Source organism: Anguilla anguilla, chromosome 6 (genome assembly GCF_013347855.1).
Source record: "Anguilla anguilla isolate fAngAng1 chromosome 6, fAngAng1.pri, whole genome shotgun sequence".
Lineage (NCBI taxonomy): Eukaryota > Metazoa > Chordata > Actinopteri > Anguilliformes > Anguillidae > Anguilla > Anguilla anguilla.
Window position 1 is genome coordinate 16,133,716 of NC_049206.1, and position 15,501 is coordinate 16,149,216.

The window sequence follows — 15,501 nt, forward strand, 5'->3', positions numbered from 1 at the left end:
GGGATCTGCGTTTGAAAACAAAGCTATGCCAGCTGGCTGACAGATGTGACCACCGGGAAGGGAAGTTCTTAATAGTGGTTCACTTTCCCCCTTTTCATTGGAGCGTATGTTAACAGTGTTTGTATGTACAGTGATTAAACAGGTGTTGTTATAAGCATGTGAGACATGTTCCTAGTGATGGTCCCAAATTAAGAGCAGTCCAGGGACTCCATGAGGTGGGTGCACACTGAAGCAGGTGTCGAACACCTGTGATGCCACGTGGGTCACCTGGCGTAGAGTTGCTGCTGGCCTTCTGGCTGTCTTCGTCCTCCTGTCCATCAGCATTCTGCTGAGTATGCTGAAGGCTCAGTTTATGACACACCTCGAACGCCTGGCCCACTGTCCGTACAATCCGCATGGCCTGGCTCTGGGGGAGTGGTGAGGCAACACGGTGTTACAAGGGAGGTGGGGCTGGGGGATGGAGGGTCATTAGCCCCGTCCTGGCACAGTGTATGAAACATTAAGTGCTGCTGCCAGCCAAATGTGCAGCCATTTTGACGTGTTTTATACAGGATTATACAATGGAGTAAACGGCTATAGCATCCCAGGACTAGTTTTTCATAAGGAAGGAGAACAAGGCAATCTATATTCATAGTTGAATGTCTGTGACATCTGCATTCTGGAATTTCAACTTTTGACTTTGTTGCACTTGGAAATATGCCACCTCCTTTGAGCCAACAGTTAAAGTTAAATACGATCATCTGACCATATCAAATGTTTGAGAGTAAAAGCTTTCCACCTGGCTACACATAAATTAAGCAGATTTGATGAATGAATGCTCTGAACTTCAAAGTGGATCTAGAGGAAGTTGGGGGTCATTTTTACTAGTGAATGCTGGGATACAATGCCACTGCAGTGACATGATGCAAACAAAATTACACCAAGGATAAGCAAGACCTCTAGTAAATGTGAAATGCCACCACCTATTAAAAATGAAAGCATAAGCCTCAGAATCATTGAAGATAATAGCACCCATCTTAATTCTACACCCTAGAAGAATTAAGATGGGTGCTAATATCCATTTGTATGTTTCTTTTTCACTGCAAGTGCAAGAAATTGATCGGTTACTAATGTGAAACAAAACCATACATTTACTGAAATTAGTCTCAAAAGGAACATTGAAAACAACACGTGGACAAAGCAAAATCAATAATATTGTTACTGCTCCATTGCCTAATCTCCAAAAGACTACAGGTTGTCAATACAAGGTTATTGATACACAGTTATGTATTGGTTATCAAATGACAATTAGCCTGGTCATTTTATAATTACTTCGAATGATTTCTGGAGCTTGAGACCGTCACAAATATTGACGCTGCTCAGTTTAATGAACCGGAGAAGCTCCCCAAACTCAGGAGACTTATTGCATCTCTGAAGTCTCGGAACAAAAGGAAACCTTTCCCCAATAGACTGCCCTGTCCTACAGATGCATTTTCACACAGAGAAATCAATACAACCCTCTGCAATTAAATGAGGGAAAACAAAGCCGAAGTGACACCTCAGTTGTGTACGGCACACTTCCTTTTTCATCCTCTAGTCTTACGCCCTTTTATGCAGGCCCAAGGTGTACCACGTAAGTGCATTTATTATGCTTGTCAATTATGAACCCATATGCCCTTCCCTACATAGTGGTTATGTGTATATTGTCTTGCCTTCTGCAATGATATATTATGATATTGATCTACATCCTCTTTCACAGACTGTGGATACGGGCAGTTTTTGAATATAGAATCAAAGTATACACCCTTTGCACTCTTTTGGATTCAGTTCCAATCATTAGCAGGTGCCAGTAATATGCACAGCCTTTGAATAGAAATCACATGAATATTATGCCTTTGAAGCCAGAGTTTGTTTGTGAGAAAATTATCATTTTAATGGCTGCTATGTGTGTCATGATCTCTGCGACCACAATTATGGTCATGCTGCAACTCCAACAACCATAATTATACTTTTATTTGATTAATTAAATTAGAAACAGGGCAAATCCTTCCATACTCTGCAATCACTCAGCAGCCATTCTTAAACTATACAAAAAAAGCATATTTTAGCAAGAGGATAAAAATATTTTGCCTAATTGCATAATGCCTGGCCTTGGTCTCCATGACAAAAAAAAATACATGAATCACAGTGTACATCTATAGCTACAGCTTTAAACCAGAGACAAAAGTTAATCAGTATCTAATTATCCTATATTATTCAAATTAATCTACTAATATATCAATTGGATAGCTACTCCCACAGTACATGCCACTGTTCCTGACACCCCCAGCCGAAAAGGTTACAGATTGCTAATGAGAGCCTCTCTCGATGCCAACTGTTTCAAGTAGCCTGTAATGCCAACCATTGCACTTTGTATTTGACGGGTGCCACAGTTTCTCTGCCACTGTAAACCCCCACAGAGCATTGTGGGACACCATGGTGCCATTAATGACTGGGAATCTGTCCTGACACCAAGAGCTGGTTCCCAGAGATCCCATTACTTAACAGTCTCCTGGTGGAACTACTGGGAGGATCCGCCAGGCTTTTTCAAAGGCGTTTTAGCCCTAGTTAATTTGAGCCAATTGCTTAACTTTGGAGCCGGCGGAAGACGTGCGTTCAGTGCGAGGTGCACAGAGGAGAAAGCTGGCAAACGGCTCAAACGCACATCCAAACTTTAAGTTAGCTCAAACAGAACAAAGAAATTAAACCCGCACATACTGCTGAAGCCTCGGTGTAATTAATCCAATTTAAAGCCTGAAAAGCCTCCGTGTGGGATTTAAACATCAAACATTTCTTGAGCGCCCAAGTACGTTTAATTCCCCAGGAGCGAACCTGACTTCTTTCTTCCGTGTCAAATACGCACCTGATGCCAGAAGAACAAAGGCAGTTTTGCCAGCTGTGCCACATCCTGTCTCATTGACCACGCCTCGCACTGCAGAACGCTCTGGCACAGGATCAGAGCGCAGCGCCACAGCATGGGGTTTGTACCCTGACTCAGATAAACAACACTGAAGCAGTGCGCTGAATGTGTCTGCGCCTTTCAATTACTTTAAGCAGCCCACAGCCTTGGCGTTGGAGAGCCACAGAGGCAGCTGTTTTTTTTCCTTTTCGTTTTCACCTTAACAGAACCCAATTAAAAAAAAAAAACAAAACACAAAAACAGACGAGTCCAATGATGAGTTCAACTGATCAATTAAGCAATGAAAAAGAAGAGTAATCACCAGGACCAGGACCACAGGAGATAAGGATAACAGTTTTATTAATATATTCGTTTGACTGTGATGCGTACGGCTTTATTTCCTGGAAAGCAGCCTCCTTTGTTGCCGTGTAACAGCAGTGCACCGGGGGTCAGCGGCAACACTGTCAAAGGGGGACGGACTGGACATACTGAGAAAATCATAAAGTGAGGGTGGGGGCAGTGGGGTCATACCTTCTTTTTCGATTTGAAGACATTGCAGCGGAATACATTGCTCTGCCCATCTCTCGCTATATAACTGAAGATTTTCAAATCCTGGGAGTCGTGTGAAACGTAGAATATCCTGCAGACAGAAATAAAGGTTATTATTCAATGATGTAACCTTCCATAATTGCTCAAGAAATCCATTGCATCTCAGAGAATAATCCTTAAGTGAGGATTATTCCTCAGTGAGGTTTGACATCAACAAGCATGTTATAATATATTATGCTTTTTCTTTATTGACAAATTACTGAATTCTGGTATAATTCTGACAATAAATCCATGGCTTCAGGCAGAAGACTAGTATTGGGTCACTGTGCAGAGAAGATGGGAGCAAGTTGCATTACAGAAGGTGATCCGTGAGCTGCCTATGACTGGAGAGTCTACAGAGAAATCTTTAAGCACTTCGAATAAACTGCAAGCTTGCAACAGGGTGGAGAAATACATCTGAAATCCAGGTGGAAAATCTTTTCATTTTTTACCATGATACCCATCTACACAAGCACAAAGAAATTCCCACAGGGGAAGAGCTAAATTAGGATGCCATTGACAGGGCTGTGTGTGACTCTGCAGTGACAGAGACCCAGACAGACCAAATAACAGGAAAGGAAGGCTTTCGCGAAAGTGCTGGGAGGGAAGGGGCAGGAAGATGATTAGCTTGCCAGTCAGAGAGCATCATCTACTCTGCAGAACGGCTAAGCGTTACAGCTTTTGTCTGGAGAACTCAAGACGTTTCACTGGCTTCAATCAAGCGATCCGAATGGCATATTTGCATTCCACGGAAATCCAATTCACTGAGATCCAAGCCTTTTTTTTCTCTTTTCATTAAATCCAAAAGCACTCAAGGCGATTTCAACTTGCAAATTATAGCAAGCTTGAAATTGCATCTCAGACATGTCTGTTATGAAAGCTGGAGGAAAACAATGGGGTCAATTACCGCTGCCATGGTTTACCAGAACTGATGAAAAGCTATCTGGTATCCACGTTACGCCAAGGCTGGAGCCGTTTTTACCATTCAATTTGAATAATGGGTGCTTAATCATACTCTGATGGGTTTTGAAAAATGACTGTTATATGCTGGATATTTCAACTGAAGCGGTGGTAACATTTGCCCAATAATGTCCTGATACTCCCCGTTTCAATAACAGGGATGTATAAAAGGATAAAAATGGCACGCTGCAGTTATAAAAAATGTAGTCTGCACAGCTACTGAGCCATTATACAGTATAATCTTCAGGGAAGGAAAATGAGACCACAAATGCCACTCTGGAGTGAATTAATTTAATATGGACATGCTGCCGTCTCCCCAAAACTGGATCAACTGACGTTCGATTATCTCTGCAAAAAAAAAAAAAAAAACAACAATAAATAAATAAATAAAAAACCTGACATTTGGAAAAACTGTGGTCTGCAGCCAGAGCGAAGCCGAGCTCTGAAAAGGCTCCTATAATACATGGTCACTGCTCATACTGCACGAACCCACAAACTGCCCGTGGGCATTAACAGTCAGCCCATGCTTAAGAAAAGGGCTCTAGACACTTGAAAACAGAAAGAACTTCCTCATTACCAGCATAAGATTCAAAGGCTAAAAGCTTATGTTTTTCCACTCCTGTGCATCCACACAGGCTGCAACGTTAAGTGATGACACTTGTGAAGGTAAGTCCTTGCCTCCAGACACTGCTTAGGGAGAGGATAGTCAATTTTCAACTAAAAGTACTGGTCTGATAGCATGAGCTGGAAGGGACTGAATTGGCATTCCAATTTCAATAAAGTTAGCAGCCATAGCAAACGCGTAACAGCAGGCCCTCTAATTAGCTGTTGCATGTTGGCGCATTACTTCCCCCTCATTCTCACTACCCATCATCAAAGGTTAAGTGGATTTCACTGGCCGCTACTTCTAAAGGGTGCTGCTAGTAACATGGTTATTAATTTGCCAATTAATTATTCCGCACAACAGCGACATGATTGAGGACTTCCTGTCTGATTCACCCCTCAGTACTTTACATCGAAGATGCAAATGGTCAATTGTCTGTCAGTGTGCAGCATCCACGAACATTTCAAGTAATTTTGATGCTGTTTGGGTAGGGATCTAATGCTTACCTATCATACCAATTCAAGTAATATAAAATGGCCACCAGCAAAGAAAACCGTATTGTGAAAGCTGATATGTCTTAAACATTGTACCCGACCCAAACACGATGACACAGGGGACACCATCACCATGTGATCACACATAATGAGTTTTCTTTACATCACCCGCTGGAGATTTTATACATTCAAACTGCTGTATATTTACTGATTTAAGGTAACACACTTTTGGCTTGTGGGCAAAATAGTGGAGTCCAATCTTTTGGTTCATTTGTTGCCATCACACTTAGCCCACCCAGATCTGTGTCAGAGAGAACCACAGCAGTACTGCTTACTGCTGCAAATGCTGAATATGCGCATGCAGAAGTTAAGCAAGGGTGGCTGAAAGTATGCATATGGACACGCATTCATGCATGCATGTGCAAACACACACACACACACACAAACGTGCAGAAACACACATATGCATGCACATACAGAAACACACAAACATGCCAACACAATCAGAGAACATGTGCCAACACTGCTCATATCACACATACTGTAGTCAACCTAATATAGCCTTGATTCTTTTTTTGCCATTTCCAGAGCTTAGCCAGTCAACACTGAGAATTAATCCCTGTGGACCAAGTTTCCTAATCTCCCTGTAATTACACAGTTTACACCCAGATCAAAGCATTCGTCCCCCCATTAGGGCCCACATGGCCTGCCAGACCTTCATCTTGGGCCACAAATCCAAAAGCTATTTGCTCTGCATGGTCCTTCTGGTTCCTTCTGTCAGTGCCAATTTGGCTGTGATATTCTGGGTGAAAATACCATGGAAACATGCATTGGACATTAATTGGACAGTATCGTATGTTGTGACATGTATGCCCAACATATAACTGTACTCAGTGCACATAATGTCTGTATCAGGAAAAAGTCTTGTATGTACATATTCATTGTAACGAAAATTTGCCAACAGAACTTTGTTAAATCACACAACGCTTTGAAACTCCTGTTAAGCCCTATTCGATCTGGATTAGTTTCACAGTGGGTTGGCTGTAATAAGGTTTTCAAGATGTATTGTTTGGTCTTTTCGTAGGGGGATTAACAATTTCTGTAATTCCTCTGAAATTACTACAGATGGTCTGCTTGTATACTTTACAAACTGCACTTCCGTGGTTAAGAAATAACAAGATTGCAAGTGGCTAGTTCAAATCTGATTCCTGGTGGCCAAAAACCAAGGCAAACACTTTCCATGCACAATAACATTACTGCAGGGTCCATCAGAACTGGATTGCTATTACTGAAAAAGCACAGATTTTGGGTAAACAGAAGAAAATCTGCTTTGCTGTTTTTACATTCCGAATTTACGACAGACATTGCAGATTTGTGCTGGAAGTCTTCCATCCTGTCCATAATCACTTACATCACATAACCTCCCTCACTGAAAATAATCAAGCACAAATAGGTCTTTAGTTCCTGAGTTATGAGGTCATTATGCGAAAATTAGATGAGAGATTAAATTTCAATATGTCAATAAATCTATGTAAATCTAAATAATTCAATAAATTAACTTTTTAATTTTGCACAACACTGACAGTATATTGGATGAAATTCAACAAAAGCTAATTTTATTAGTTCATACAAAAAATGGAAGGTGCAGCCTAAAAAAATGTGATAAACATGTCTTTGTTGTTGTCAAATAGACCAGTTTGTATTCAATCACTCATGCTAAGCTATTTTGAATGTATTCAGGTATATATTCATATAGATTCATGTATTCAAAACCAGATAGCTCATCATCAATTGTAAATATGTATTGTGGAGGGGAAAAAAGTGCAGAGGAAGACATTTTGGACCCTTGACACAATTTCTCAAGCGTAACAATGAGGATTATTTCTATGGTGATACTGATGCACTGAATCATTGGAACTGTCAGCAGGTAATCAGGCGGTGGTATGAGGAAAATTTAAATGAGGCTCCCAATGTCCTCTGCCTCGGGAAGAAGTGTTACACTTGGTCTCACTGCAAAGAATGCCGCCTTGATCAGGCACCTACTGTATGGTCCGCCTGCGTGAACTGCACAAGAAGAGCAGTCGCCCAGCACAAAAGCTGTGCAGCACAGTTGGTGGGCTGCAGGCTAAAAACATGTTTGGAGTAAGTATATGCTAGTCTGTACTCTCTCCAACTGATGGAGGATGGTAGATTGATGAAATGGGTTTATTACATTTAAAAAAAGCAGGAAAGAAAAAAGGAAAATGGGGAAAAAAAAGGTTAATTTCCCAAATCGCCATTTCAGATGATGTGGATTGAAAAATTGGAGATTTATACAGTATGTGACATGTTAGTAAAATGAAGCACCGAATGCAATCAATCTAGCAAATTCTACCTTAGACTATAAAGGCAGATAACTGAAACTTATTACCTGTGGTTTAAAGCTGTCAGATGCTGCAAGCATATTCTCCTTTCTCTGAAAATGAGAGAAAGTATGGCCAAGTGTACAAAGATGAATACACTTCTAATTGGTTTTCCATAATGGCACAAATTCTCAGAATGCCTTGTGGGAAGCACTTCATTCTTGTGACAGAAATCATTTTGTTAGAATGGTATGAGAACAAGACTGCTTACCACGCATATCAAGATGGATGGTGATTTAAAATGAGTGGAACAGCCACTCATTATAAAGGTTTTAATTCAAAACAAAATCTTTATAGATAACAGTCCTTACAAATCTAGAAACCTGTCAGTCGTTCAGGCATTCTGACAACAAAGCATAACAACAATAATTATAAATAAATAAATCTCCACAATGAGGATTTGCTGACCAGGCAGCTTTTGGACAAGGGCACCTTTTCATATTTTAATGGGGCAGATGGAAGCTGGGCATATCTTCAGGGCTTACTTTTTTTGTTCTTATTTGATGGTGCTGATGTACTTATTGGCCTGGTTTTCTGGACTGAGATCAAATACAAGATCTAGCCAGAATTCTTAGCCTGTAAACACCAAACCCCAGGGGCTGCAGGAAAGAACAGCTTATATGGACAGATCCCTTCTAGACTTTCTTTGGGTTCTTTGTACAATACGAAACATTCCAAAATTAACGTTAAAGTTAGATATAAATGTAACTTTTGTTTTTGCATGGACAGCCATTCCTCCCACAATATTGGAAGTCTGAATATTGGAAACGGGATGCACTGCTTGTACTTACTATTTGTCATTTGTACTTTACATTTGTCATATTATAAATAAGTAATGCAGAAATACATAGAAGATTCTGGAGACAAAGAAAAAACCTAAATATGCTCCCAACATCTGGAGTTGTAGCCAATTCATCATAGAACTTCATCATAGAACTGTCTTAATCCCTCAGTTCGGACCCAGTGTTTCCTATCAATGAGTGTTTCTCAATATCATCAGATCATAAAGCACATACAACAAGGCAATATAATTCAGTTTAATATGGTTTTGAATGCTAATGACTACTTTGTAGAGCGGTTAAGTCAGAGATGGTTGCGCTGCAGCCCACTGATTGCTGCCATACTTGATGTGGCAAAGAAAGACACTGAAGGAATTCAAGATTCTGCAGTCAAAACACCGATCAGTGGTTAATGCAACTGGGACTTCCTGCTTACCAATCTAACCAAGGTTTGCTAGTACACATAAGTAACTAGCAATCTCATCCAATCAGATTTCAGTTTTTTTTTTTCTTCCTCTGCAAACTGTATCCTTCCTTGACCAAAAACACAACCGAGCAGACTGACTCATCCAATCCTGAATTCTAAGAGCACAAGACCAGCTAAGATCGCTTCTGGGCCTGCGTGGTCCTAGGTTGCCAGCTGAGGACCTTGTTTTTCTTTGTGTAGGCCTCTGACAAATGATAAAAGGCAGAGACATGACCAGACTGAGCCAGTGGGCAGTGGAGACACCTGCCTGTCTGGCTTTATCTCAGGCCTAACACCCAGGTCTCTGTTTCACAGGTTCACAGAAACACAGAAGGACACGTCTTGAGAGGAACAGCTCCTCAAAATGAAAAGTTGCTATGTTTTGATATATTATATCTGGGTGAGTCTGATAACTCGGGAAAGTATAAAATAAGAAATGGGGTGAGGGGGAGGGTAGGAAAAACGATGCGCGTTTCAAGCAGAAATCTTGTGATTCGTCTCTCAACGCGGACCCCTGGGGATCCCTCACTCGCAGAAGGGGGATGAGAGGGAGCCTGTTCTCCTTCCCCTGCCGTTTGACTTCATTAATAAATACATAAGCGCTACTCTCATTCAATTCTGCTACAGATAGATTTCAAGCTGTACTGTTTGGCCCATTGTCATGTTCTGTGTCTTGCATGCTCTGAATGCATCCTGTTACATCCTATTGCATTCCGACAAATACAGTGTTTTGCAGAAAAAGATTTTGTAGAGAGAAACTATCCTCACAACTGAGCAGTGCAGATTCACATTGGGTGGTGGTTGAACGTAAAGAGCCCTTGTAATTGCACTGCTGGGCGGGTGAAATCAGCCTATTGCTTACTTAAAACCATAAAGGAGCAGGTAGGCCTCATGGGAGATTTAGCTTTCACCTGGTAGAATTTTAACAGACTGCATTGTAATGGATAGGTAAAGAATGCACATCCATGTTTTATAAGCTGTGCAAATAAAAGGAAAGGAAAAAGAAAAGCTAAGTAGAGTCCCACACTGCTCAAGTTAACGGTACGTTTCCTCAAATAATTGCCATCACTGACATTTTGACTTTACAACCTTTACCATGGTAATTTGTTAAATTGACTATCATGATTGGCCAGACACGATTGATGAGGCGGAAGGCTAGTGAAGCTAGTGAACCGCTATTTTGCTTGTTGCCGGTGGGTGCACACTGGAAGACATGCAATTGTGTACTCATTTATCAACCAGGTGGATGGTATGGGTTGTGGCAGTATGGTGTCCAAATCACCAGAATAGTACAAGTAGAGAATATCACACGTCTAAACATTTTGTACCTCACATTATAGAAGCTTGTGGAGTGTGGGCAGTGGCTAAGGAACATTACTTAGAATCAGGCTTCTTAAAAAGGTTAAAAAAGGCAGGTTAAAAAAATACCAATAAAAGAGCTCCGTGTTCTTAGCAAGTTCTGTCTCTGCCATTTTTGAAGCTCAAAGTGTCTGATTAGATTTTCCTGTCTACTAATGAAAAAGAGGAAAAAAAAAAGCTGTGTAAAATGTATAAATGTTTAAAACTGTGCTCATCTCTGTACTTACCTGTAAATAGGGTCCTGCATCACCATCATTTTACTCTCGTCCCAAGTCCACTCCTTTTTCTGTCAACAATCAGATAAAATATTTCATTAAAGCCAGGCCTGTAAAATACAAGACGCATTCAATGATGTCCATTTCCATTTTTAAATCAAGCTAATTTCACTTTAGGCATACTTGAACTTGTAAGGATTTTACTCCTCCAGTTTAACAGAAATAAACAGTTAATTTAAAAAAACACCAAAAACAGGCTAAGATGCCCAGACTGACAACAAAAAAAAAATCTTCAGGTGATAATCTAGCCTATATTGAGAATCGAAATGAGCTGCAGGTGTTCAGATAAGGCTGGTGATTGTTTTCTGATGGCTGCGGATGCAAGGTGCAAGAGAAACTCTGTCCAAGAGCTTGAGTCGGATTACTCAACCCGCAAAATCAATAGGACGTGGCCAGCCTGTTTAAGTGAGAGGCAGGAGCCCCATCCCCCACAAATGACACAAAAAATCAAGCCACCATCATCCACACGGGTCCAAGACCCGCACAGGTCCAGGTCTGTCCCCCCCAGCACCCGATTCTGAGCGGCCCCAAAGCACAGAGGAATTCCATCACGTGTGGCTAAATGTGTCGACCACATGGGATCGTAAATGCAAACTCACCATGGGGGGGTATGTTCTCTCAGTCACTGCCGCTGACACAAACTATAATATAGATTACAAAACGCTATGAAGAAGATTTCATTTTACTTGGCCTCTGAATGCAATAAGCTGAATCTTATTCTAAGAGTGTTAAGTTAGCAGAGGAAAGTTATATATGGTTTGATTAGAGATTGATAGCACAGTTGTTCAGTCGAGGCGAGTCGGGCAGGCTTTGAAGATGTTCATGTTGTGCACACTAAGGTTGTGCTCGAACAGGAGGTCCTGGGGTTTGGGATGAGCTCAGGCTTCATTTTCAAACCCAACCAAAACTCTCACGACCCCTTCATTGGACGGAGGCCAAACCTGGGATTCCTCTACTTTTCATGGGAGAAACGGATGGCTGGAAAAAACTCATTAGTGCTACAAGATAGAGTACAGATAAAAAGGGGACAGTGGCCATATAAAAGCCACACAACAAAAAGTGTGAGGCCCATGGAGTCTACATAAATGATCTCTGTGCCTTTTAGTTCCCCCTTCTTTAGCAATTACTGTAAATTTCATTTGGCTTTAAGAAGCCCTCTTTCGTGGCCAGTGCCATTTTTAAGAAGGCCAGTTACACAGACAAAGAATCACTGTGTTTTAGGTGCTTCTATTCATTTCAAAAGGGAAGCTTTTTGAAACACTTGCTATTCTCCTGTAGAGAGGCATGGGTGTGTGCATTGTGGATGTTTGTACAGTGTGGCACATTGCAGCCACTGTACAAATTTTTTTCTTTTACAATTAAAAAGTAACATCCTACATACATCATACCAGAAAGGTATCACAACACCAGCCAACTGATAAATAGGATAAGTATGATTCGGTAGGTCAATTCTGGAAGTTCAAGTGGAATTATTTTAACTTTCGGCAAATAAATTTCAACTTCCAAATTTGTTTTCACTTCCAAATAGGATGTTTAGAAAGCAGGACTTGTCTGACGGAAACTGAACCTGTTTCTTGATATGCCCCATAGACGCTTTTCTTAAGCAACTGACATAAAGAAAATAAAAACTGTAAAAAACGAAGAACCTTGACAATCAGAACCCATAGGAATGAAGGAAAATACTATAAAAATAAGACCCAGGTTGTAAAGTAAACAGAATTACCCTTTAAGTACACTTTAATCTTGCATTTGCCATGAGGAATCGGCTTTTCCTTGTGGCAAATAAATTGCATTCATTAATCTCCTGCTCTCTCCTTCTAATTTGGGGCATACTTTCTAGACATAAACATCAGTGTGCTTTAAGGGGGCTAGAGGTGCAACCAGTGGTCAATCACCTAAGTATCAGCATCAGAAGCCAAAGACTGGTGAAGCTGCCTTTGCTCCTGCAACATAGTCCTCTGCCTCCTATGCATCAGAACGCAAATGGACTCACTTTTTTCCTCTTCCGCATGGCCACCTTGACGCCATCCACAGAGACAATTATGTTGACTTTCTTCTTCTTGATGTTCTTCACTTTGAATTCATACTGGGGAAAACACAAGGCAAACAATATGTTCATTAGCGTAGACATAATACTAGATACGATAAGATATATTTACAAGAGGACGCCAAGAAACTAAATACTCTAATCTAAAATAAGAAAAAGAAAACTCAGTAATCAACAATTTCCACAAATTAGAGCATATTTGGCAAGTAAATACTACTCAAAAGATCTGAAAATATTTTATTTAAATGAAGAATTCCAAATGTATACCTTTGCAGGAGTGACACCCCTCTGAAGGTACATATTTACAGCAAGTGCCTCTAATTTGTGAAAATTGCTAGATTGCTAATTACTAGACTTTCTTTTTCTTACTATCATACTTTAAACTTAACCATCAACCGGCTCTGTTGGAAGAAATGAACTACAGTCAACCTTTGCATGATAGATAACAATGGCTATTTGTAGGGATGCAAGAATATATAGGGGTCATACTGGAATTGGCCAATGGTAGCTTAAAAATAACTTATTGGTATCCACGCAATGCTAAGATTATGGCCGATACAATGGACCGATATAATGGCGCAAATTATATAGGTCAGACAGGAAATGCATTTGAAGTGCTGTTGATGCTGTAAATTAAATGAGAATTTAAAGCTCAAAAAGTAGCCTAATCTTAGTCATCTATGATTCTTTAGTCAACACAAAATTTGTTTTTAATTTATCATATTTAACAGACAAACTTATAAGCAAAGCTATATAGAGATTCAGTAGCTCTCCAGATAGATAGATCCGGCATACACTTTCCATTTTCCACTCTGCACTTCCCAATGTGGAAACTTGGTTGCAGTTTGTATTTGTGCAATAAATGGAAATAAGAGTGGCATTGTTATCAGAATCAGTATTGGCCAATATTGCTAGAAAAATATTGGTTACTGATATCAGCCTCAGAATCTTCATATTCCTGCTGCCATTTATGAAACAATGACCGTGCAGTGGCATGAAAGCAAAATGAGCAATAATAAAGGGGAGATACATGTGGAGTCTTCGAGTGGTTTCCGACGATCTACTTTCTTTAATCCTGTATCAGTCTGATGAGAGATTAAATACTCAGGAAACTTAAAACAGGGTTAAGAGGAGACTTCCATGGGCAACATGCTTTAAGGAACTGTCGTGATGATATGACATTAGCCGCTATAGGTGCTGTTTAGCAGTAGAATTGAAATGTGCGTACATGAGAATTCCGGGCACATGTGAGGGGACTGCGTATGAAAAAATATGAAGTTACACGCAACTCCACACTTTCTGTTTTTCTGATTAAATTGTGGTCCCCCTGGGTGCCTAATCTAACAGCTGAATCCAGAAATGTATAATTTTACACTTTAAAAACCGGTTTGTGGTTGACTGAGGAAGCAGACTCCGGGCTTGGCTGAAATAAACATGTTTTTTTCCCACCCCCTGGGAAGAATACAAAATCAGATGTTTAATCCGTTGTATCACGTTCTTCTCCATGCTGTGGGGAGCTCTCGACGCCGTGAATGCAGCAGCACTTCCAAACGTCATTGGTTTTCAGCCTTTCCCACAGGCCCCAATGATAATAAGGCTACTTCCTGTTTTTGTTGGCCCTAATTGAGTTTCCCTTTGGAGACCTGCACTGTGCCATGCTGTGTCACAACATGAATCAGGGCTGGAGCAAAGCTGCCTGTGCTTCGACCTGGATCCTAATGCAGCCTTTCCATGGTTGCACCAGAAGCAGTCAAGGTACCTCTGTACCCCCATTTTTCACCATTGTGTATTTGCAGAATAAAGGGATAACTGGCTTTGTGTCTTATCTGCCACTGGCCTTTTGAACTGTACTACTGCTCAAAGTTTTTGGTCACTATACACTATTTTGACTAAATATAGCCAGTAAAATTTGTTTCATCAAATATTTAGGACTAATCTTGCCTTCGTTTCAGAAAAAAACACCCAGAGGAGAATTTGCAATGTAAATATTTTTATTTATTTATTAACTTCTGTGATGTGTTGTGAGATTTCGCAGCTTCTGGTAAGTGTGCCATAGTTGAACAAAAAAAGTTGGGGAATTGTATAGTCAGACGTTTTAAGATGACACCAATCTCCCCTTAGTACCAGGTCCATAAATAGAAAGAGACCCAAAAGATTGACATTCAGGCCCAGATTCCCCGTGGAACAGTTCAAATGATATATAGAGGACTGTTCATCACAACTGATGCAGCCATGGAAACAGACAGAAGATTGTGACTGTTTTTTCATCAGCTTGGAGTTATATTATGTTTCACATGGTTAAGGCACTGTCAGAGCATAAATGACAAGGTGGTAGGAGGGCAACTACAGCAAGGAGAATTTAATTAACTCCCATCCTAAAAAATGGGATGAGATGAGCTCTCCTCCCCCACGACATCTCAAATACAGTACTGGAGCACGCTGAGATAGGCTTGCACACTTAAGAAAGTATTAACATTCCAAAATATACACGATGCAGTCAGGAAACTCTACACTACAGTTACTTCTGAGTGGTAATGGTAGGCTAAATGAATGTACACTGTGTCTATGTCAAGAGTAGATCTAGGCATTTCTCAATGCAGTGCTTATGGA

The 15,501-nt window shown here is 40.6% G+C and overlaps 1 protein-coding gene across 1 annotated transcript in view; it reads right to left on the bottom strand.

Moving 5' to 3' along the window:
• The window catches only part of LOC118230022 (carboxyl-terminal PDZ ligand of neuronal nitric oxide synthase protein-like), a 60,225-nt gene that overhangs the window by 17,055 nt on the left and 27,669 nt on the right, over nt 1-15,501 (bottom strand). Inside the window, exons 3-6 of the mRNA XM_035422696.1 lie at nt 12,838-12,930; nt 10,797-10,855; nt 3,449-3,557; nt 268-406 (exon numbers count right to left, since the gene is read on the bottom strand). Of these exons, the coding sequence (XP_035278587.1) occupies nt 268-406; nt 3,449-3,557; nt 10,797-10,855; nt 12,838-12,930 (400 nt within the window). The remainder of the gene's footprint in view (nt 1-267; nt 407-3,448; nt 3,558-10,796; nt 10,856-12,837; nt 12,931-15,501) is intronic.